Source organism: Galeopterus variegatus, unplaced genomic scaffold, assembly GCF_000696425.1.
Source record: "Galeopterus variegatus unplaced genomic scaffold, G_variegatus-3.0.2 Scaffold745, whole genome shotgun sequence".
In the NCBI taxonomy this organism is placed as follows: Eukaryota; Metazoa; Chordata; class Mammalia; order Dermoptera; family Cynocephalidae; genus Galeopterus; species Galeopterus variegatus.
Genome location: NW_007726856.1, coordinates 357,294 through 383,114, shown reverse-complemented (window position 1 = coordinate 383,114; position 25,821 = coordinate 357,294). Strand labels below are relative to the sequence as shown.

Genomic DNA, 25,821 nt, shown 5'->3' with positions numbered 1-25,821 from the left:
ACACTCACTAGAGTTTTGTAGGAAGGAAATACAACCAGCCGAAGCTTGGGATAACTTGGTTGGCACGCGGTACGGGCAGGGTGGCTGGGCTAGAGGCTCTTCAACTTCCTTCACCGCCCAGACAGCCACAAGCCCCGCCTGTGACGACCAGCTCACACGAGCCTGACAGAGAGAGTAGCAGGGCGGGGCAAGCTTCCGGGGGGTGGGCGGGGCCAGCGCTGACTGGCCGGCTTCGGGCGGAAGTCCGGAGGTTCGGTGGGCTGAAGGCGCTGGTTAGTGACAGGGAGGGGGAGAGAGACGGCCTGAGTAAAGGTTGTCCCTCCGCCCTTTCGCTCCCGGGGACCCTCGGAAAAAACCCACCATCCCGGCCCCGCGGCTAGCCCCTTCTCACGGGCTCTCCCCGCTCGATCGCGCCTCCGTTATGTGGGAAGCGAATCCAGTGAGTAGCCGGGCGGGACGGGGCGGGCCCAGTGGGCGGGGTTGTGAGAAGAGGGCGGGTGGGGGCTCCCGGGAACCGCTCCCCGGCACCGCGTCAGGCCGGGTGTTGAGTTCCGGGGGCCTTGCGGCCTCGCAGTCTCTTCCTTCTGAGCTGTGGAGATGGCCCCGGGGGTTCTTCAACGCTTCATTGCTTTCTTATGACAATTACTATTTTACTTCCTGTGGTTTCTCCGCCTTTCTCCCTTCGTCCTTTTTTTAAACTTTGTGTTTTGCTTTCTAACTGGAGTTATTGTCTTTGGAACCTGTTAATCTTCCTTTGCCTCAGGCGCACCTGCCAGTCCCACCCACCTAAAGCGAGGGGTTGCGACCCCTGTGCCTTGAATGGCCTGAGAGGAACCGTCAGTACTCCTTTTCCCTTCTTGGTGGACAGCCAGCCATTTAAAACTTGGGGGATCGAGTGTATGTTCTAAGATGGTGAAGTTCTGAGATGTCTTCTTTCAGTGGACAGACTGATGATCTGGAACATTTCAGCTCCAAGTCTGTCTCCTTCCTTGTTTGACTCTGGTATTTGCGTTATGTCTGCATGTATTTTTGACTCCTTTGCTTTACACGTTTATTTACACTGCTGCCCTGGAAGAGTGGGCTCTGTTTGCCGGTAGCATGCCATTCATCTCTTGTTACAGTTGAAGTCTCCTAGTAACACGGTAAATGTCCACTATTTACCACTTAAGAGTTGATGGAGAAAATGGCAGAGTCACATTCCAGCAAGTTATTCAGCTAAAGATGTGAAACTACCCCATATGCTGAGTTAACTGCCTAAATTTACTTTAAAACCCTCAGTTTCCATCCTTGCAGTAACTCCTTTACTATAATCAGTTCTCCTCCGTCCTCCCCATTTCTGGAATATATTTGCAGATAAGTTAGTTTATCAATAAATTTCCTTATGTTCTTAAGTTATTATCCTGCAGAAACTAGTCTGTTCGTCTGGATTTGGTAGTTGTACATTGTGGTTCCATCCCAGTTCATGGTGTAACAGTAGTCATCATCAAAGATTCTTTTGATACATACATATAATGCTCTAATTAAGCCACATTATAGGAAAGTAATTGCTTGCATTTGATTTTAGCAAAAATAACTTAGAATTATAAAAACGTGCTCTTTACGTACATATGTTCATATTTTCAGTTTCACTATCTGCCACTGACAATCTCTATTTTATATCTATCTATTTGTATCTTTCTATCTCTTATCTATCTGTATCTGTATTGTGCTAGAAAGAGTCCTTTGTTCTCACCGTTAGTTCTCCCTCCTGCATCACACATACATCAGAATTTGCTATTGTATCATTTGTGTGTTTGTGAGAATTCTTTGTAAGGAATGCTCAGTTTACTCTGAAATTACCCTTATGATTTTGCTTGATTTCAGCAAAGCAGGCCGAGTTTTGTTGATAGTGGTGAACCTTTCACATATAATCCCACATTCTTCTTTTGGCCCATATGCCACCCTAATATGTCTTACCACTACTGTGTTTTATTACCTACTAATCCTATTTTTCTTCCTGTGATCATATTAATGCTGTCAGTAAGCACAGTTTAGTTTTTTTTTTTTTTTTTTTTTTTTTGTCTTTTGTCTTTTTCCGTGTCTGGCAACGGATCGCAACCCTCAGTGTTGCCCCCGTACCGGACCGGGGACCAGCAACGGGATCGCAACCGTCGGTGTTGCTCCCGCGCCTCGCTCAGCCAGTGAGCGGGAACCGGTCTGTATGTGGGATCCGAACCCTCGGGCGGGAGCGCCACCGCGCTTCCCAAGTGGCGCACTTATCCAGTGCGCCACCGGGCCGGCCCAGCACAGTTTAGTTTTAAAAAATCAACATTCTGCATATGGGTTTCTCTACTAATTTGTTAGTTTCTTTTAATAGGAGGGGCATCTGGATAGTCTGTCTAGCTGTGTTTGAGGAATAAAAGTTAATTTTAATGTTACCTTAAGCCAAACACAATTAGGAAGATTTTTTAAAAAACCGAAAAAACCCCACAGTGCGTCCTACAGATAAATGTAGATGACTTTTGCATTGTCCAGCAATTTAAATCACTGTTCACCATTCTCTTCCATTGAGTGAGGTAATAAATTCTATTTTGTGAAGGAAGGCCATTGCTAACTGCTTTAATTGAAGAATTCTGCTTAAATTCTCCCTGTATATTTTTGGTAGCATCCATGATCTTAATGTGCCACTGTGACCTGCAGATAGACCTCCTATTCCTCCTATTGCAAAAATACTTATCGCATGATACCGTGTTCCACTTACAAGTGTTTTGAGGAAATGTTACACTGACCCTAGCCATGGTACTATGGAGAAGCAGCCTATCCTTCCATGTGAAAAGTCTCCATGAAATGGTTAGTGGAAAATCACCACTGGACTTGCAACATTTCCTTGGGGGGAAAACCCCAAACAAGGTAACCAAGGAATTATAAATAAACTTTATCTCAGTTCACAATTTTATTTTAGTTTTCAAGACAGACGTAAGGTCTGTGATGATCCTATTCACACCTTTCACTGACCAGGAATCTTGAAGTAAATATAAGGTTCTTGCCAATGCAGGCCAGATGACAGAAGCAGCAGGCACGTTTTACATGAACTCTTGGTGTTTCTCCATCCACCTGATGGGAGATAGCCTATGACTAATGTTCCTTACTTTAGGAAAGAGGCAGCGTTTGAAGGAAGGAGTTGGAGGGGTTGCCATTCCTGCCTTGACTTTATGTATCCTGACTTTATCCTGCTTTTCTCTGCCTCTTTGTCATTGTCTTATCCCTCTTTGCTGAGACTGGAATAAGATCAGTATTAGATATGAGGAGTTGCAGTTTCTCTCTGTCACACTGATTCAAGGAACTGGAAAATGACAAACACCTATTCAAGAGTATAAATCGTCTATTGTACTAATAATCCCTTACTTTATAGAAAGTAATAAACACTTTCAAAATTCTTTCTCATTATATTAACTTATATTATTAGAATAATCTGTTTAGTTAGTTAAGGGAAGGGAAAGTGATTTTCCCAAGATCATACAAGTGATTAAGCAACAGAATTGTCTTGATACCCATGTCCTCTTTCCACTCCATTCCTTGGTGGTAGCAGTGATAACATTTGCATGAGGGTGCTTCAAAAACTTCATTGAAAGATTTGTATTACCTTTTCATTCTATTTTCCGTGAGCTTTTTGAAGTCCCCTCTTATATGAGTGCAGTGTTTTACCTGTGGCGACATCTTTCCCTGTTATTTTATGTTCACAGCTGCTTCTGTTCTACCCTAGAGCAATGACTCTCTCCTTTTGCTGCCAGGCTTGTTGAAAGAGCAATCATACTTTTTGTTGTTCTTACTCATACTCATCTCCTTAAGCTCAGCTTCTACCTCCAACACTACTTGCTAGGTGGTCACCAAGACCCTCTGAATCACCACATACGGTGGCAGCCTATATGCCTTATCCTCTTTTGTCTTTCCGCAACTTTGATGCCATTAGGAGTTTTCCTTAAAATTCTTCCCTTTTGGTTTCCCTGGAACTGAACTGCTATGGATTTTTTTCTATGATTTATCCTTGAGTTATAATCTTGAGTTAGCTGTACTGCCTTATTCTGCTTCTGAAATGTTCAACCTTTAATCTTTTTTTTTTTTTTTCTCTCAGCACGTCCTTTTTTGGTGAGCTCTAAGGCTTTAAATATTACTCTAGTAAATGTGTGCCTGCCAGATGTACATCCTTGTTTCTGACCCCTCTCCTGAGCTAGGTGGCAGACAACTCCACTGGTTGTCCTTCTAATAGTTCAAACATAGTATGTGTAAACCAAACTTAGTCAGCAAATATTTAGTAAGTATCTACTATATGTAAAATAAACACCATTCAAGACATTAGGGAGGGGGAATACAAATATGGATCAAATCAGAGCCTGCCGCTCAAGGGACTTGCAATATAGATTGGGAGAGAAGTTGATAGCCAAGGGTATCTGGGGGACTAGGAAGGTTTACCAAAGTAAGTTACATTTGAACAAGGTCTTCAAGTTAATGGAAGTAGTCTTATGGGGAGGTCAAGGGAAGCAAAGTGACCAAAGCCCATGCAAGTGAAAGAATGGCTGGTACAGTCTGGCTAAAGGAGTGAAGTGGAGAAAGTGTGTGTCTGATGATGAGAGGCTCAATGTGGCCATCTTCAGAGAACGAAGAAAGAGGGGTTGTGGGCAGTGGTGACTAATATTTTTGGAATGTCTACTCTGAGTCAGGCAGCATATTTTACATATATACGCACGGGCTGAGGTGAGAGTGGAGGTAGGATGAGTTCCTGGAAATGAAAGTTCTATAGAGAACATAGTGTCTGTGAAGATGTGTTCCTGACAGTGTAATTTATTACCAAGGACCAACATGCAGTCAAAGATTCATTTACTGATATCTTTATTTTCTTGGCATTCTTTGTAATTGTTCTAATTGTGGATTTAGCTAAGTTTAGAGCATGATCCATATCTATCTGAGACTCAAAACAATGAAACTATTTCCTGGGAAACAAACCCTTCACCAGGAAAACATGGTGTTAATGGCAGAAGTGTACTGAGGGGAGTAGTGTGACGTGCCAGTGTTGGTGGCTAGGGCAATGCTGAACAAAGTATGCCCACACTTGGCTTATCTAATAACTCTGAGATACAGGAATCATTAAATAATTATTAAATTATTGTCCTCATTTTTTAGTGATGATACTAAGGCTTAAAGTTTGATGAACTTTCTGGCTCCAGAGCACATACTTTTTCCAGTCTAAATAGGACATAGGATTTGAAGTGAGTAGAGAAGGACCTGTGAGGAAAATCAGGGGGAGTCAGAGATGGAGGCAGGGTTCCTAAGCCACAAAAAAGCATGACTTTTATGTGGCACCAACTCTCCATGTTTTTAGAACCTTTTTCTAGCAGTGCAACACATGAGCAGGAGTAGAGCAATGGCATGTCCTTCCCTAGGATTGACATGGCAGGTACAGCACAAGGCCAAGGCAATGAGTCAAATACAGTAGTCCCCCCTCGTTCGCAGTTTCACTTTATACAGTCTCAGTTACCTACGGTCAACCACAGTTCAAACATATCAAGATATTGGAGAGAGAGACATCACATTCACATACCTTTTATTACAGTGTATTGTTATAATTGTCCTATTTTATTATTGTTGTTAATCTCTTACTATGCCTAATTAGAAATTAAGCTTTATTGTAGGTATGTATGTGTAGGAAAAAACATAGTACATATAGGGTTTGATGCCGCAAACATTTCAGGCATCCACTGGGGGTCTTGGAATATATCCCCCACAGATAAGAGTGGACTATAATAGTTTTCAGTATCAGGGAAGAAAACAGAGTTTGAGATACAGGCTGGAAGCACTTGTTTGTAGTAGAGGTTTGAAGGAATAGGGTAAGAAAATCCACCTGGTTTAAAATGCTGTGTCAGAAGTTGTGGTCTTTGGCTTATGCAACTCACCTCCAAGAGTTGAACCTGCTGTTGAAATAACATCTGATGGCACTCATTTATTTATTGAACACCTATTACAAGCCAGTCGATGCCAAGTCTCGGGGTTTACAGTGATGAACAGAACAGAATAAGCCCAAGCCCTTATGGGTTTGCAGTCTGGTGCAGGCAGGCAGACATTAAATAAATAATTACACAAATAATATTTAACTACAATTGTAGTAAAAGCTATGAAGGAAAAAGAGTATGATGACAGTGTAGGGGTAGCTAGTACTAGACTAGGAGATCAGGAAAGGCTACCCGTGAAAGTGACTTTTATAGAGATCTGAGGGATTGAGCAAGAGTTAGCCAGGTAAAGGTTGGGTGGGAGGAAAGGAGTGCTGCTCAGACCACAGAAATATTGTGAGCAAAGACCCTGGGGCAGAAAGGAGGGAGCTTGGCGCTTGAGAAGCAGAGAAGACTGTGTGGTTGGAGCACAGTGAACCAGAAGGCGAGCCCAGCAGGTAGATAGGAACCAGACCATGCATGGTTTTGTGGATCATGTTTAGGATTTTGAACTTTATCCTTTGAGCAGTGGCAAGCCATTGAAGGATTTTACATGAGGCGTGACATGAACATATTTGTGTTTCAAAAAAGATCACTCTGGCTGCTGTGTGGAAAATGAGTTATGTATTAGAGAGTATGGTAGGTAGAATGATGGCCTCCCAACGATATCTATTTCCTAATCTCTGGAGTCTGTGAATATGTTAAGTTATGTGGCAAAGGGGAATTAATCAACTAATCAACTGACTTTAAAATAGGGAGATTATCTTGGATTATCCTTGGGGGCCCAATGTAATTATCAAGGTCTTTAAAAGTAGAAGATGAGGACAAAATAAGTGATGTGACTGTGGAAGAATGGTCAGAGATGCAACACTGCTGGCTTTGGAGATGAAGGAAGGGGTCACAAGCCAAGGTATGTGGGTAGCTTCTGGGTGCTTGAAAAGCCATGGAAGTAGATTCTCTCTTATATCCTTGAGAAAGGTGGACTTGGTTTCAGTGAGACCCATATAAGACTTCTACAGAAGTGTAAGAAGATAAATTGTGTTATCTCAGCCACTAAGTTTGTGGTAATTTGTTCCAGCAGCAATAGAAAACTAATACAGAGGGACATAAGAGGCTGTGGAGAGTTGGCCAGTTAGCTCAGTTGGTTAGAGCAGGGTACTGATAACACCAAAGGTCCAGGGTTTCATTCCTGTACCAGCCAGCTGCCAAAAAAAGAAAAAGAGCCTGTGGGAAGACCATTTAGGAGGCTATAGAGTAGTCCAAGGTACAGGTGGAGGTGACTTAGACTGAACGGGTGGGAGGAGGGAGAGAGGTGGATCAGTTCAGGCTGCACTTTGGATGATGAATGCCAGGATTCTGGCACAGGTAGCTGCGAAGGAGATATTTTCACTGAGATGGAGGAGACTGGAAAACGAGAAGACATATGGAGGATATCAAGAGTTTGGTTTTGAACCCATTCGATTTAATGTGCCCATGAGGCACCAAGTAGTGGAGTCACTGAAGCAATTGGAGTAGGGAGGTGAGTCTGGAGCTCAGAGGAGAAGGCTGGGCTAGAAATTGAAATGTGAGCCTCAGCATCTATAGGTGGCCTTTAAAATCAAGGGAGGAGATAAGATTCCCTAGGACAGTATTTTTCAAACTTTTAACACCCATTCAGACTACCAATTTTAAGCAATAAATCAGTATTTTAAAAATTGTTTTTATTATTATTGAAAAGGATGATTTTTTTGCAGCCTTATACAAAGTATCTATATCAAATTTAGTGATAGATAGCTTGAGATGAAGGTTAGACCTAGATACTTTGAGTTTTTCCCCTATATTTCTATGAAATTAGGAAGTTCCATGTCACAATTATAGATTGTCAAGACTGCAGCTTGTGTTTGCTGGCTCTGTGAGATGTTTTGGAATATCAAGATCAAATATAGACTGAGAAACTGGGAAGATTTCTCCTTGAAGACTAGTGCTTTCTAGTGCTATGTTAGTTACCAAATTGACAAATATATTAAACAGCAATAGGGGTGAATGCTTCATCCCCCCAATTGTTTGAAAGATAGGAGCAAATGGATTCATAAGTCATTTTTTGAATACTTCAGTGTCTGGAATCTTCATGCTTTGTTGTAATATTTGCGTGTGTTCTTTATATATCCATAGTAGTGTAGCCAGTCTCACTCTGTGAGTGAAGAAAACTGTCAGGTTTGGGGAGTAATCACACTGTGGCAATTGAGCCATTAGCACCATAGTTTGATGACTTTGAAAAATCTGACATCTTATTCTCAGCATTAAAAATTGGGGTATTTTGGCTTTGAAGCAGTAGGTTCAGAATATTTAGAATTCTAAATATATCTCTGCTATACTCCATATAAGCAGGCCTCTGGAAATCATGGAATGACTGTATTAGTATTATCAGCATCATGAAGAAATGTTTTTATCTTGTCCCTCATTTCAGAAACTCTTGTCGGCACTTTTTTCTTTGACAACCCAGCAAACCTGAGTGGAAAGAGTAATCTTGAAAACACTGCCCTTTCTTTCCACAACATCTGAGAGTACGCTCTCTGAGTAGTCAAGATTCGAGGATATTCGGTTTCCATTATTTCCTTCAACAGTCAGCTACAATCAGGAGGCACAGTGAATATTTAAAGAATCATTTAGTAATATAGCAGCACCTTTTCTTGCTATCTGTATAGCTCTGATGTCAGTTTTGTTTTTTTGTGTGTGTGTGTGTGTGTGTCTTTTTTTCGTGTCCGGCAACGGATCGCAACCCTCAGTGTCGCGCCCGTGCTGGACCGGGACCGGCAACGGTATCGCAACCCTCGGTGTTGCGTCCACACCTCGCTCAGCCAGTGAGTGGGAACCGGTCTGTATGTGGGATCCGAACCCTCGGCGGGAGCGCGCCGCCGCGCTCTCAAGCGGCGCACTGTAGCAGTGCGCCACCGGGCCAGCCCCTTAATTTAAATAACTTTTACATGATATTTTAAATCTTTTATATTTATTATTGATAATTTGTATTTTTTCTTTTAATATTAATAGGAAATCATGAATAATTTCTTACTAACTAACTTTTTGAAACATATGCATATGGCTCGGGAGCGCGCCGCCGCGCTCCCAAGCGGCGCACTGTAGCAGTGCGCCACCGGGCCGGCCCCTCTGATGTCAGTTTTGAATGTGTTGCACCTTTTTCAACCTGTCACATATCTCATAAAAGTATCATTGTCTAAATCAAAACTACCTTGCCTTGTACTGTGAGTTTCCACTGATAAGCAGAACAAAAAGTTCTTAAGTACATTTACCTCATCACATATCATATATTTGTCAAAGAGTGATTCATATTTTCTCCACAAGTAGTTTGTCCAATTGTAAACAAAATATATGACAAAAACTCATGTATATGAATAATAATTGCAATTACTCTTCCATGTGATGTGCCATTGATAGTGTGTGACGTCCAGCAGAATCATTTCATAAAGAAATTTGTCAAGAGCTTGTTTTTATCTTGGGTATTCAATTTGGCATTAAATTTGAGTTGACAAGCTTCTCAGCAATATCAAGACTTTTACCTGTTTTAGCTGAGGAATGCCTCTTTTGTCTTGGTCTCTTCTCTACCCTTACCAACAAAGCAAGTGGAGTTTTGGTTTTGTATGAAAATAATATGAAAGTTTACTTGGTTTTACATGACCATATTTAGTGAATGCTAGCTGATGTGAACTGACCAACACAGACCAAACAGAATGGGATTTTTTAAAACAAATTTTTTTTTTGGCAGCTGGTTGGTACAGGGATACAAATCCTTGACCTTGATGTTATAACAAAAATTTTTTAAATGTTTGATTGATAAATCATAATTATATACATTTATGGAGTATAGTGTGATGTTTTGATACATGTATGCAATGTGGCATGATTAAGTAAAGCTAATTAACATTTATCACCTGGCTTACCTATTATTTTTTATGGTGAGACATTTGAAACTTACTCTCTTATTTTGAAATATGTAATACATTATTATTGACTCTAGTCACCTACTGTGCAATAGATGTCAAAACCTATTCCTTCTGTCTATCTAAAACTTTGTATACTTTGATCAACAATTCTGCATTCCCTCCCTCCCCACTGCCTCACTCCCAGCCTCTGGTAATCATCATTCTACTCTCTACTTCTGTGAGTTCAACTTTATTGCATTTGACTTATATAAGTGAAATCACACAGTATTTGTCTTTTTTTGCCTGGCTTATTTCACTTAGCATAATGTTCTCCAGATTTATCCATACTGTTGCAAATGATAGGATTTTGTTCCCTTTTAGGGATGAGTAGTATTCCATTATTTATATATGTCACATTTTCTTTGTCCATTCATTGGTTGATGGACAATTACATTGTTTCCATATCTTGGCTATTGTGAATAATGCTGCAATGAACATGGAAGTGCAGATATACCTTTGACATATTGATTTCAGTTCCTTTGGATGTATACACAGAAGTGGGATTACTGGGTCATATGGTAGCTCTATTTTTAGTTTTGTGAGGAACCTCCATACCATTTTTCATAATGGTTGTACCAATTTACATTCTCACCAACAATGTATGAGTACCTTTTTCTATATATCTTCTCCAACATATTTAATCTTTTTGATAAAAGCCATTCTAACTGATGTGAGTTGATATATTAGTGTGGTTTTAATTTGCCTTTCCCTAATTATTAGTGATCATTAGCATTTTTTCAGGTAACTATTGATCATTTATATGTATTCTTTTGAGAATTCTCTGTTCAGGTCCTTTGCCTTTTTTTAAATTGGGTTATTTGTTTTCTTGTTGTTGAGTTGTTTGAGTTCCTTACATATTTTGCATATTAACCCTTTATCAAATGTATGGTTTGCAAATATTTTCTCCCATTCTGTGGGTTGTCTCTTAACTTTGTTAATTGTGGGGTTTTTTGTTGTCTTGTGTAAGCTGTTTAGTTTGATGCCATCCCATTTGTCTATTTTCACTTTTGTTTCCTGTGCTTTCTGGCTCATATGCAAAAAATCATTGCCCAGACCAATGTTGTGGAGCTTTTCCCCTATGATATCTTCTAGTAGTTTTACAGTTTCAGGTCTTATATGTAAGTCTTTAGTTCATTTTGAGCCAATTTTTTGTATATGGTATAAGATAAAGGCCTAATTTCATTTTTCTGTTTGTGGATATACAGTTTTCCCAACACCGTTTATTGAAGAGACTGTCCTTTCTCCATTGTATGTTCTTGGCACTTTTGTCACAATTCAGGTGACTGTAAATGTGTGGCTTTATTTCTGGGTTTTCTATCCTATTCCATTGATTAATGTGTCAGTTTTTATGCCAGTAGGTGCTGTTTTGATTGTGAGTGCTTTATAATATGTTTTGAAACCAGGGAGTGTGATACTTTCAGCTTTGTTCTTTTTGCTCAAGATTGTTTTGGCTATTTGAGGTCTTTTGCAGTTCCATATGGATTTAAGGGTTGTTTTTTCCATTTCTGTGAAAAAATGACATTGGAATTTTGATAGGGATTGCATTGAATCTGTAAATTGCTTTGGGTAGTATAGACATTTTTGCAATATTAACTCTTCCAATCTACAAACACAGGATAACTTTCCATTTATCTCTGTTTTCTTCAATTTCTTTCATCAGTGTTTTATAGTTTTCAGTTTACAAGTCTTTTACCTCCTTGGTTAAACTTATGCTTATGTATTTAATTTTTTTGTTCTATTGTAAATGGGATTGTTTTCTTAATTTCCTTTTTGGATAGTTTGCTATTGGTAATAGAAACCATTGATCTGTGTATATTGATTTCCTATCCTGCAGCTTTACTGAATTCATTTACTAGTTCTAACAGGTTTGTTGGTTTTTTTTTTTTTCCAGAGTTTTTCTCTATATGAGGTCATGTCATCAGTAAATAAGAAACAATTTCACTTCTTCCTTAACTATTAGGATGCCTTTTATTTCTTTCTCTTGCCTAATTGCTCTGGCTAGGACTTCCAGTACTAGGTTCAAAGGAAGTGGTAAGAGTGGGCATCCTTGTCTTGTCCCTGATTTTAGAGGAAAAGCTTTCAATTTTTTATCATTGAGAATGTTAGTTACAAATTTGTTATATGTGGCCCTTATTGTGTTGACAAACAGTCCCTCTATACCTAATCTGTTGAGTTTTAAATAATGAAAGGGAATTGAATTTTGTCAGATGCTTTTTCTGCATTTATTGAGATGATCATGTGATTTTTTTTCTTCATCTTGCTAATGTGATATATTACATTTATTGATTTGCACATGTTGAGCCATTCTTGCATCCCAGGGATAAATCCAACTTGGTCATGGTGAATGTTTCTTTTAAAGTATTCTTGAATTTAGTTTGCTAATACTTTGTTGAGGATATTTGCATCTATGTTCACCAAGGATATTGGCGTAAAATTTTCTTTTCTTGTAGTGTTGTTGTCTGGTTTTGGTATCAGGGTAATGCTAGCCTTGTAAATTGAGTTTGGAAGTACGTTCTCTACTTTGATGTTTTGAAGAGTTTGAAAAGAATTGGTGGTATTAGTTCTTCTTTAAATGTTTGGTAGAACTGGTGAAGCTGTCCAGTCCTAGTCTTTTCTTTGGTTGAAGATTTTTTTAGTGATTCAATCTCCTTACTCATTATTGTTCTGTTCAGATTTTCCATCTCTCTTCATGACTGAGTCTTGATAGGTTGTGTGTGTGTAGTAATTTATCCATTTCTTCTAGGTTATCCAATTTGTTAGAGTATACTTGTTCATAGTAGTTTCTTATGATCCTTTGTATTCCAGTGGTATTGGTTGTAATGTCTCCTCTTTCTTTTCTGATTTTATTACTTTGAATAGTCTCTTTGTTTCTTAGTGAGTCTAGCTAAGGGTTTGTCTATTTTGTTTTTCATTTCAAAAAACCAACTCTTAGTTTTGTTGATTTTTTTTTCTATTTTTCTAATCTCTATTTCATTTATTTCTGTCCTGATATTTGTTATTTTCTTCCTTCTGCTAACTTTGGGTTTAGTTTGTTTTTCTTTTTCTAGTTGTCTGAGGTGTGTAGCATTAGATTATTTGTGATTTTTTTTCTTTTTTGATGTAGGCATTTATCACTAACAATTTCCCTCTTAGGACTCCTTTTGCTATATCCCGTAAGTTTTGGTGCATTGTGTTTCCATTTTTATTCATCTCAAAGTATTTTCTGATTTCCTTTTTATTTCTTCTGTGACCCATTAGTTGTTTAGGAACATGTTGTTTAATTTCCACATTTGTGTATTTTCCACGATTTCAGTTGTTGTTTTCTACTTTCATGCTGTTGTGATCCAAAAAGCTACTTGATATGATTTCAGTCTTTTAAAATTTGTTAAGATTTGTTTTGTGGCATAATATATGATCTTTCCTGAAGAATGTTCCATATATGCTTGAGAAGAATGTATATTCTGCTGCTGTTGGATGGAATGTTATGTATATGTATGTTAGGTCTATATAGCTTAAAGTGTAATTCAAGTCCAGTGTTTATTGACTTTCTGTCTAGATGATCTGTCCTTGTTGAAAGTGGGGTATGAGGTCCTCTACTATTTATTGCAGTCTCAGTCTCCCTTCAGATCATGTAATAATTGTTTTACGTATTTTGGTGCTACAATGTTGGGTGCATATATATTTACAATTATTATGTCTTCATGGTGAATTAACCCCTTTATCATTTATGTAATGACCTTTGTCTCTTTCCAAAGATTTTGATTTAAAGTCTATTTGTCTGATACAAATATAGCTATCCTTGCTGTCTTTCAGTTTCCATTTGCATGGAATATCTTTTTTTCTTTCTTCACTTTCAGTCTATATGTGTCCTTGCTAGTAAAGTGAGTCTCTTGCAGGCAGCATATGGTTTGATATTGTTATTTTACCCATCCAGCCATTCTGTTGAAAAAAAATTGAGGAATTTAATGCATTTTCATTAAAGGTAATTATTTATAGGTAAGGACTTGCTACTGCCATTTTGTAATTTGTTTTCTTATTATTTTATAGTATTCTTGTTTCTTTCTTTCTCTCTTGCTGTCTAACTTATGTTTGGTAGTTTTCTGTGGTGGTATGCTTTGAATCCTTTCTTTTTGTATTATGTGAACTCCTATAGATTTTTGCTTTGTGGTTACCATGAGACTTACATAAAGTATCTTATCTTTATAACAGACTACTTTAAACTGATAAACACCTTGCCTTTAATTGCATACAAAACTCTACATTATCCCACCTCCCTTTTTATGATTTTGATGTCAAAATTTACATTTATTCTTCTAACAATTTATTGTAGCTACAGTCATTTTTTAACAGTTTTGTCTTTTAACCTTCCTAGTAGGGATAAAATTGCTTTACACATATTCATTACAGTATTAGAGAATTCTCTGTATGACTACTTATACCTATGAGTTTTTTACTTTTATATGTTTTTCTTTTTTCATTGTTATTAATTAGCAGCCTTTCATTCATTTTAAAGAACACTCTTTAGCAATTCCTGTAAAGAAGACTTAGTGGTGATGAACTCCCTTAGCTTTTGTTTGTCTGGGAAAGATTTATTGATTCCTCATTTTTGAAGAACAGCTTTGCCAGGTAAAGTATTTTTGGTTGACAGTTTTTAATTTTTGAAATTTTTTTTCTTTACTGCTTTGAATATATCATCTCATTGTTTCCTGGCCTACAGGGTTTCTGTTGAGAAATGCACTGAATGCTTTATTGGGACTCCCTTGAATGTGATATATTTCTTTTCTCTTCCTACTTTCAGTATATTTTCTTTGTCTTTGATTTTTGGCAATTTGATTATGCTGTGTCTTGGTGAACTCTACTTTGGGTTGAACTTGACTGGTGACCCCTGAGCTTCCTGTACTGGATGTTGCCATCTTTCCCCAGATTTGGGGAATTTTTAGCCATTATTTTCTTAAATATGCTTTCTAGGCCTTTTTCTCTCTCTTCTCGTTCAGGAACTCTAATTATGTGAAGGTTTGTTTGCTTGTTGGTGTCTCATAATTTCTTTAGGCCTTCTTGATTCTTTTTTCTTTATGCTCCTCTGATTAGATGTTTCAAGTGTCCTGTCTTCTAGCTCACTGATTCTTTTTTCTGCTTGATCAAGTCTGCTGTTGAAGCTTTCTATTGAATTTTTCAGTTCAATTATTGTGTTCTTTATCTCTAGGATTTCTGTTTGTTTTTCTTAATTATTTATATTTCTTTGTCAAACTTCTCATTTTATGAACTGTTTTCCAAATTTTGTTTTTCTATTCATATTTTTTCATAGTTCCTTGAACTTCTTTAAGAGAATTCTTTGTCAGTCATTTCATAGATCTTTATTTCTTCTGGGTCTATTTGAGGAGCTTTATTAGTTTCTATTGGTGGTGGTCACCTCTTCTGGCCTTTGCACATATTCTTTGGTGGTGATGGATGTTTACTGTTTTGTCTAGTCTGGGATTCTGGATGGATTGGCTGATAGCAACACCAGAGAAGCAGACCTTAGTGTGGGGTTCTTTAGTTGGGTTGGGCCACTTCCTGTGCTCTGAGGTTGAATGATATTGCTGGCTGGGCTCTGTGATCTGATGAGATCACTGGCTGGACTTTGCCATCAGATGGGGCTGCTGGCTGGGCTATGTGATTGTATCTGATCAGGTAGGGTTTCAGGTTTTCTTCTCTGGCTGGGTGGTACTGTTGTTTGGAATCTGTAGTTGGGCAGGGCTAAGTGGTGGGCTCCAAGGCTGGGTGAGATCTTTGGGATTGCTGCTTGGCCACAGAGTGGGCAGGGGCAGAGGCTGATATTTGTGAACTTGGGCTTGCCTTCCAGGTTAGGTTAGGCATAAGCAGAGCACCAAGGTTTGCTGGAATCATCACTATACAGTTGGGGTTGGATGGGGCCAGGTACTTCCTCTACTGATAATCACTGACTTGCAGTTGCCTCCTGACTTGAGGAAGACTTAATGAAAGCACCAGCGATTAGTCAGATCACTTTTCTGCTGTGAAGGTTGGGCAGGCCACGTACTCCCTCTGTTTGTAATCACTGACCTAAATTTCTTCCTGGTCTGTAGAAGACTTGACTATAGCACTCAGACTGTGTGGGAAGCTAGCTAGCAATTTAAGCCTGGAAGACCTGTGGACTATGTTTCCTGCAGCATAGTGCTGTTGGCTAGTTTCTCTGGTGTGGTACCTCCATTGGTTCTGTGAGCCCCACTCCTGTTCATTGTTTGTAACTGACCCCGGGTGGTCTACTCCTGCCAGTACTTTCAATGTTTACCATGGGATGGGGAGGAGTGAGGCCAGAGAACTTATATTTGTTATCTTGCTGGCATCATTCTTCCATATCCATAATGAGCAATAGTGAGTGGTAACTTTAAAGAAAATAAAGGGATTCTTGTGAAAATTGTCATTAATTTTACAATTCTACTTTACAAAATGTATGTGAACAAGTGTATTTTATTACTTTTGCCTCTGAAAATGCCTTTGAACTATTTTATAATCCCTAAAGACAGTGTTTTGTGGATGCTGAGAAAGCAAAGAAGAAGGGCTAGGACTGAGCCATGAGGAGCTCTAAGAGTTAGTCTGAGTAGAAATCAAGATGTAAAGGAGACTAAGAATTTGTGGACAAAAATATAAGATGATCTGGAGAGTGTGATGTTATGGACATTAAGAGAAGAGCAATTTAGGACAGAGTTTGGTAAACTGTGAAATGTTACTGAGAGATCAAGTAAGATCAGGACTGAAAAATGTGCATAGACTTTAACAACATGAAGCTCATTAGAGATCCTAGCAAGTGCTTTTTTTCTTTTTCAGCAAAGGTGGGGTGGGAGTAGTGGGCCATAAGCTAGAAAAGTTAAATTGGAGTGGATGTGGGAGTACATAGAGAGTGAAGAAATAAACATATAGTGTGTGTAAACAAAGAGTTATAGTTAATAAGTCAACAAATGAGATAAAAGTTACCAAAATATTAGAAAAAAATAGAAAAAGAATGAAAAGGGAACAAAGAACAGGTGGAACCCCAAAAAAAAAAGCAGTAGTGAGATGATAAACTCAAACTTAACCATATCAATGATAATACCACATGTAAATACTCCAAACACCCCAATTATAAGACAGATTGTTGGACTGAATTAGAAAAATAGGATCCAAGTATAAGCTGTCTAAAAGAAACACACTTTAAATATAAACACACAGATAGGATAAAACTAAATAGAGAAAGATATATAATGTTGACACTAGTCAAGAGAGAACTTGAGTGGTATATTAAAGTAGATTTCAGAGGTGATGATGTGATAAAGAATGCCATTTCCTAATGATAAAGAAGTCAATTAATCAATAGCAACCTTAAACATTTATACAGCTAATAATAGAGCTTCAAAATACAGGAACCAAAACTAATGAATAGCAATAAGAAATAGAAAAATCCCCAATTACAGTTGGAGATTTTAATGGATCTCTCTCAATAACTGATGGAATAAGTGGATAGAAAATAAGCAATGATATAAAGGACTTGAATAACACTTAAGTAATTTTATCTAATTGACATTTATAGAATACTCCACTCACCAACAGCTGAATTCATGTTTGTTTATTTTTTTCAACTACACAGAGGACATTTAACAGGTTAGACCATATTCTGGGCCATAAAGCATGTCCCAATAAATTTATAAGAATTCAGGTCATATAAAATATGCTTTCTGACAAAAATGGAATTACATTAGAAATCAATAACAAAAATATATATGTAAAATTTCTAAGTATTTTGTAAATAAATAACACACTTTAAAATAGACCATGATTCAAAAAGGAAAAGTAAAAAGTATGAAAATACAAATTCAATTTATGGGATGCTGCTAAAACAGTGTTGAAGTACTGTTATGTGCTTAGCTACACTTAGTTATAAATTTACAAATATATAGCTAAGTTAGTTCATATATTGGAAATGATGAAATGTCACAAATCAATGACTACAGCTTTCTTTTTAAGAAACTAGAAAAAGAAGTGTAAGTTAAATTGAGCAGGAGCAAGGAAATAATAAAAGTTAGAGTAAAAATCACTGGAGCAGAAAACAGCAGTGAAAATCAATGAAACAAAAAGCTGATTCTTTGAGAACATCAATACTATTGATAAACCTCTAGGCAGACAGATCAGGAGAAAAAGAGAGAAGACACAAATTACCAGTAATGAGAGTGAAAAGGGTAATGTAACGGCATATTCTAAGGACCCTAAGAGTATATTAATGGAATGTTATGAACAACATTATGTAAATTAATATAACAGCTTAAATGAAATGGACGTATTCCTGGAGAGACACAAACTACCAAAGCTCACTGAAGATGAAACATATTACAGGAATAGCCCAATATCTGTTAAAGAGTTTGAATTTTTAGAAGAAACCTACTCTCAAAGAAAACTCCAGGACCAGATGGTTTCCCTGGGAAATTCTACCAAATATTTAATGAAGTAATACTAATTATACACAAAGTTTTAGAAAATTGAAGAGGAAGTAATACTTCACAGCTCACTCTATGAGGCTGTCTTTACCCTGATATTAAAACCAGTCAAAACTGCAGACCAATATCCTGCATGCACATAGATGCAAAAATTCTTAACAAAATCTTAGCAAACCAAATTTAAAAATATATAAAACAATTCATCATGACCAAATGGTATTTATTCCAAGAATGCAAGAATGGTTTGATATTTGAACAACTATCAATGTAATTCACCATCTAAACAAACTAAAATGAAAAACCATATGATCATTTTAACACATGCAAAAAACAAAGACACTTGACATAACTCAATATTCATTTCTGATTAAAATTCTCAGCAACCTAGGAATAGAAAGGAGCTTGCTCAACCTGTGAAGGGGGAAAGAGGTTAACTAAGCAAGCCTAGGTTGCTCAAATTCTGCACATTTTTGAGAAAAACTTGTTCCATGATTGTTTTTTGCCCAGTACCAGGAACTAAACTCTTGAAATGATCTGTCTAATAAGAATGTATTTGCATGCCTGAGGCCTTGAGCCATGCATGCTGTACCAGTTTGTCCAGATAGTCTATACTAGTGTTGTGACTTATGGTAAACACCTGTTTTCCCTCTGAGGCTCTTGAGCTTCAGTAACACTTAGTCACATGGGTGCCATATGCTGATGTGACTGATTTTCAGTAAAAACCCTGGACATCTAGGCTCAGTTGAGCTTCCTTGGTTGGCAACACTACATATGTTGTCACATACAATTGCTGGGAGAATTAAGTGTGTCCCATGTGACTCCACTGGGAAGGGACAGTTGGAAGTTTGTACATGGTTTCTGCCATACTTCATGCCATGTGCTTTTTCCCTTTGCTGATTTTACTGTGTATGCCTTCACTGTAATAAACTATAACCATGAGTACTGTGAGTTCTTCTAGCTAATTATTAACCCTATGGGTTATCTTAGGGGCCCCTGACACAAGCGGCATCTACAAAACACCTACATCTAACATCAGCTTATTGGGGAAAGACTGAATACTTTCTCCCTAAGATCAGGAACAAGGCAATACTGCCCGTTCTTTATTCAACATTGTATTGGAGGTTCTAACCAATATAAAAATGGAAGAAAAAAAGTAGGAATCTATATACTATAAGAAGGAAAGAAAGCTGTCTCTATTCAGATGATATGATGCCTATATGGAAAATCTGGTGGAATCTTCAGAAAGCTCCTAGAACTAATAAATTAGCTTAGTTAAGTTGCTGGGTACAGGCAGGGTCCATATACAAAAATCAGTGTATCTCTATACACTAACAATATACAATTAGAAATTAACTTAAAATGCAATTCCATTACAACAGTAACAAAAATATGAAATACTTAGGCATGAATCTTGCATAAAAGACATGCAAGATCTGTACACTAAAAACTACAAAACATTACTGAAAAAGGTTTTAAAAGACCTAAATGAGTCAAGAGATATGACTCATTCATGGGTTGGAATACTCAGTGTTAAGATGTCAGTTCTCTCCAGATAGATTGATATATTCGATGCAATACCAATCAAAATTTAAAGGAACAAGAATAGCCAAAGCAATTCTGAAAAAGAACAAAATATTTGGAATGCTAACACTACCTAATTTAAAGATTGGGCGGGAAACTACCATAATCAAAATAGTGTAGTGTTGGCATCAAGTTAGAGAAATTGGATGGGGAGCCAGGCCACGGTGGCGAAGGGGCGGGCCCGTTGCTGAGACCATGTGGGTGCCAGAGGCGCAGGGCAGCGCGGGGTCGCTGTGGCAGGGCTGCAGCAGCTTAGGGTGCAGGAGGCAGTGGACTCCATGGTGAAGAGTCTGGAGAGAGCGAATATCCGGAGGATGCAGGGCCTCATGTTCCGGTGCAGCGCCAGCTGTTGTGAGGACAGCCAGGCATCCATGCAGCAGGTGCACCAGCACATCGAGAGCTGCCATGTGCCTCTGGCTCAAGCCCAGGCCTTGGTGACCAATGAGTTGGAGAAGTTCCAGGACCGCCTGGCCCAGTGTACCATGCATCACAGCGACAAAGCCAAAGATTCAATAGGTGCAGGGAGTAAGGAGCTTCAGGTGAAGCAGCAGCTAGACAGTGTGTGACCAAGTGTGTGGATGACCCCATGCACCTCATCCTGACTGAGACCAAGAAGATGAAGGAGTCTCTCTCATTATCCATTGGGAAATAAAAGTCTTTGCCAGTGGCCATCCGGACTGAGGGCAGGAATCTATTTAAAAAGAGGAATGGGAATTTTAGTCTTTTAAGTAAAGTTGATGGCAGCAAGTTTAAGGCATATGTCATTTGCCTCTGGACACTTGGTTCTTTTGTTTAAATCCTAGAAAGTGAAATGGAAAAAACAGGTGCTAAAATTTGGGTCAGAGATAGTACAGGAGAGTGTTTTAGAGTCTAAATTTCATGTGGCAAGTACTTGTCCTGGCAGTAGGTATCTCCCTTATACCAAGCCAGAGCCCTCAAAGTTACCAGATTCTTCTTACTACACAAGCGCAGGTACTAACAGGCTGGCATGTTCCTCTAACTTGCCTATGATCTGGTGGAGTTTGAAGAGACATGTTTCTGTTTGCTGCCAGCCTCCTGTTTACCAGAATTGTCACCACACCATTTTCCATAAGCTTTAAAACAAAATCCATGAGATCACTAATTTAGAAGGCGGAAAAGGATTTCTGGACCTTTGCTTTTCTTTGGTTTTGTTTTATATACAGGGCATGAAGTTGATTTAAGATGTGGAGTTGAAAGGGAGAGTAGTTTGGTTCCTTTTCTGGCCATCAAGATGTAAATGTGCATTCCTTGAAATTCTTACACTCTGAATCTTTTAACCTGAAGACAATATTAAAAAAAAGAGAGAGAGGGAAAAATGAGCTTCCCTCTCATTGCCTGATGTGCTCTGAGACTGTCACAGCAGGGTGACAGGACAATCTTGCAGTAACACTTTCCCCTTGAGGGGAAAGGGGGTTTTGATTGTGATATATAGCAATATCCAGGAATGAACAGTAATGAGGAACTATTGGTTACTTAAGAGAGTTGTGAAGTACTGGATTTGGAAAAACTTGATTTTCACAGAACAGAATAGAGTGAAAGAAGCCTAAACCCAGCATTGCTTGCTTAGCCCTCTGAATTAACAGAGCCCTATTGAGACAATCCCCTGGCAACAGGAAGGTCAAGGGATCAAAAGTAAGCAACTTGGGTTAGGGCAAGCTGTGACTCCTTTAGAACAGAGGAGGGGCAGCCCCCATTACCAGATACCATTTTTGCCTGGGCCTTTGCAGCATGCAGTGTTTTTGCCCCAGCATGGCAACTTATCATCTTGATAAGGACCTTGTTGTCTTTTTACCAACTTACTACTTGATAATATAGTCAGTCTGTTTGCTGTTTCAAGGCTGTGGTATATTTTCCTAATGATTTTGTTTTTAAAAAAATAAATAAGATTTAATCCCCCACCCCCAAAAATAGAGAAATTGATTAATGGAACATAATGGGGTATCAAGAAATGGACCCACAAACATATAGACAACTGATTTTTTATAAATGTGAAATTCAGTGGAAAAAGGAAGGTTTTAACAAATAGTGCTGGAACAATTGGATATCCATATGCAAAAACAGAAAAAATGAACTTCATTTCATACTTTGCACCATATAAGAATTAATTGAAAAATGGACCATGGACCTAAATGCTGGACCTAAAACTTCAAATTTCAGGAGAAAACATAGAAGAAAGATTTCTGTAGCACTGATTAGGTAAAGATATCTTGACCATGATACAAGAACCATGATTCATAAAAGAAAAAAATGATAAATTGGACTTCATCAAAATTAAAAACTTCTGCTATTCGAAACATACTATTAGGAGAATGAAAAGATAAGCCACAGATAGGAGAAAATATTTGTAAAGCATATATCAGATAATGGATTTGTGCCCAGAATATGTAAAAACTCTCAAATCTCAAGAAAAAGAAAACAACCCAATTTTAAAAAACAAGCTAAAGATTTGAGCAGACACTTTCCCACAGATGACAAACAAATGGAAAACAAATACATGAAAAGATGCTCAATATCATGAGTCATTAGGAAGATGCAAATTAAAACCACAGTGAGATACCACTGGACATCTATCTATTAGATTGGCTAAAATTTTAAAAACTGGCAATACCAAGTCTTGGTGAGGATGTGGAGCAACTAGAACTCTCATACACTTCTGGTAGGAATGTAAAATAATACATACACTTTTTTAAAAGTTTATCACTTTCTTAAAAATGTAAACACACACTTTTCATATGATCCAGCCATTGAACTCCTAGGTATTTAACCAAGAGAAAAGAAAGTGTAGGGGCCGGCCCGGTGGCGCACTGGATGGGTGCGCCGCTTGGGAAGCGCGGCGGCGCTCCCGCCCGAGGGTTCGGATCCCACATACAGACCGGTTCCCGCTCACTGGCTGAGCGAGGCGCGGGAGCAACACCGAGGGTTGCGATCCCGTTGCCAGTCCCCGGTCCGGTACGGGGGCAACACTGAGGGTTGCGATCCGTTGCCGGACACGGAAAAAGACAAAAGACAAAAAAAAAAAAAAAAAGAAAAGAGTGTATATCTATACAAACATTTGTACATACATGTTATAGAAGCTTTATTTGTAATAGTAAAAACTGAAAGCAACCCAGGTGTCCAACAACTGGTGAGTGGACAAACTGATAGATCCATAAAATGGAATACTGCTCAGTAATAAAAAGGAATTAACTCTTGGTACACATTATAGCATGGATGAATCTCAAAATAATCATGCTGAGTTAAAGAAGCCAGAGAGACAAGGACACAAACTATATGTATCTAAACCTCTGGAAAATGCAAACTAATCTATAGGGACAGCAGATTAGTGGTTGCCTGGAGGTGGACGGGGGCATGAAGAAACTTTTGGATGTGATGAACATATTCATCATCTTCATTGTGATGATGGTTTTGTGGATGTGTACATGTGTCAAAACTTATCAAATTGTACACTTAAAGTATGTGCAGTTTATTGTTTCTCAGTTATATCTCAATCAAGCTGTTAAAGATACCTATTGTTTTCTAATACAAAGTCTAGAAAGTAAAACTTTATAAAATGCTTCATGGTGTTTGGGGCTAAGTAAAAGATACTGTGGTCTCAAATGGAGGCCCATTCCTGGCATAAAAATACAGGAGTTAGTGAGAAAACTTATGAGACTTGACCCTTGATACTTGTGTTTTTCTAGAAAATTTACATAGTTACCTGATTTTTATCTATCTAATCTATAAATCCTTCCAAGTAATTTATTTATGATTTCATAGTTTTCTTTTAATTCATTATCTCTGTTCTAACATTTTCTAGAATTTCTTTGTCATTTCCTTCAGAATGCTTTGCTTTGGAAACATTTTTTCGGAATAACCTTTATTTTTTACTTCACTGTAAGAGTCAAATTCTTGGTTTCTTGGCTTTTCAAAGAGATAGCTTTATTGAGATGTGGTTCACAAACCATACAATTCACCCACTTAAAGTATACAACTTACTATTTTTTAATATATTCTCAGGATTGTGCAGCCATTCCCACCATTTAATTTTAGGATACTTTTACCACCCCCAAAAGAAACTATTCATTAGCAGTCATTTCCCTTTGTCCTACTCCTTGCCAGCCCCAAGCAACACTGATGCACTTTCTGTCTATGTAGATTTGCCTCTTGTGGGATATTTCAGTGGAATTATACAATTTGTGGTCTTTTGCTTTTTGTATCTTTCGCCTAGCAAAATGTTTTCAAGGTTCATCCATGCAGCATTTATCAGTACTTATCCTTTTTAAGATTAAATAATATTCCATTGTACAGGCATCCCTCGGAAATATTCCAGCTTCAGTTCCAGACCACCACAATAAGTATCCCAAAAAAGTGAGCCACACAAACTTTTTGGGTTCCTAGTACATATAAAAGTTATGTTTATACTATACTGTAGTCTATTAACTGTGCAATAGCATTATGTCAAAAAAATCAATATACATACCTTAATTTAAAAATACTTTATTTCTGGGCCGGCCCGGTGGCGCACTGCTACAGTGCGCCGTTTGGGAGCGTGGTGGCGCTCCCGCCGAGGGTTCGGATCCCACATACAGACCGGTTCCCGCTCACTGGCTGAGCGAGGTGTGGGCGCACCACCGAGGGTTGCAATCCCGTTGCCAGTCCCGGTCCGGTACGGGCGCGACACTGAGGGTTGCGATCCGTTGCCAGACACGAAAAAAGACAAAAAGGAAAAAAAAAAAAACTTTATTTCTAAAAAATGAATGATCATCTGAGCCTTCAGCTACTCATAATCTTTTTGCTGTTGGAGGGTCTTGCCTCAATTCTGATGGCTGCTGAGTGATCGGGGTGGTGGCTGCTGAAGGTTGGGTTGGCTCTGGTAATTTCTTAAAATAAGACAATAGTGAAGTTTGCCACATCCATTGACTCTTTCATGAAAGATTTCTCTATAGCATGCAGTGCTGTTTGATAACAATTTACCCACAGTAGAACTTAGTTCAAAATTGTAGTCAATCCCCTCAAACCCTGCCACTCCTTATCAACTGAGTTTATGTGATATTCTAAATCTTTTATTGTCATTTCAGCAATGTTTACAGCATCTTCACCAGAAGTAGATTCCATCTCAAGAAACTTTCTTTTTTCATCAAAAGGAGCAACTCTTCATCCGTGAAAGTTTTATCACTGAAAGTTTATCATTGCAGAAATTCAATCACATCTTCAGGCTCCATTTCTAATTCTAGTTCTTTTGGTATTTCCATTACTTCTGCAGTTACTTCCTCTAGTGAAGTCTTTTTTTGTAAAATTGGATTTTTTAAATTAAATTAAATTTTAAATTGACATGTGTTTTAGTCCGTTTTGTGTTGCTATTACAGAAATACCTGAGACTGGGTAATTTATAAAGGAAAGAGGTTTATTTGGCTTACGATTCTGAGACAGCTGCATCTGGCACAGGCCTCAGGCTGTTTCTACTCATGGCGGAAAAGTGACAGGCAGCTGGCAGGTACAAGCAGATCACATGGCGAGAGGAAGCAAGAGAGAGAGAGAAGGTGCCAGGGTCTTTTTAAGCAACAAGATCTCGCAGGAACTGATAGAGTGAGAACTCACTCATTAATCCAGTCACGAGGGATCCACCCCTATGACTCAATCAGTTTCCAACACTGCCACATTGGAGATCAAATTTCCGCATGAGTTTTGGAGGGGACAACACATCTAAACTCTATCATTCTACCCCTGGCCCCGCAAAACTCATGTCACTCTCACATACAAAATACAATCATTTTATCCCAACAGTCCCAAAAGTCTTAGCTTCCTCCAGCACCAACTTAAAAGTCCAAAGTCCAAAGTCTCATCTGAAACCAAAAGCAA

The 25,821-nt window shown here is 38.4% G+C and overlaps 1 protein-coding gene and 1 pseudogene across 3 annotated transcripts in view; both read left to right on the top strand.

Moving 5' to 3' along the window:
• The first annotated feature begins 208 nt into the window (after positions 1-208).
• The window catches only part of PARP11 (poly (ADP-ribose) polymerase family, member 11), a 62,373-nt gene continuing 36,760 nt past the window's right edge, over positions 209-25,821 (top strand). For 2 of the 3 annotated variants that reach the window (XM_008572016.1, XM_008572013.1), the window contains exon 1: positions 209-439. Coding sequence is in view for 1 of the 3 variants with exons in the window: in XM_008572013.1 (XP_008570235.1) it covers positions 422-439 (18 nt within the window). In the remaining 2 variants the exon portion in view is untranslated. Of the gene's footprint in view, positions 440-1,068; positions 1,143-25,821 lie in introns of those variants that run through there. The other variant, XM_008572015.1, reaches the window with a different exon arrangement.
• On the top strand, positions 6,813-20,614 carry LOC103589930 (annotated as a pseudogene).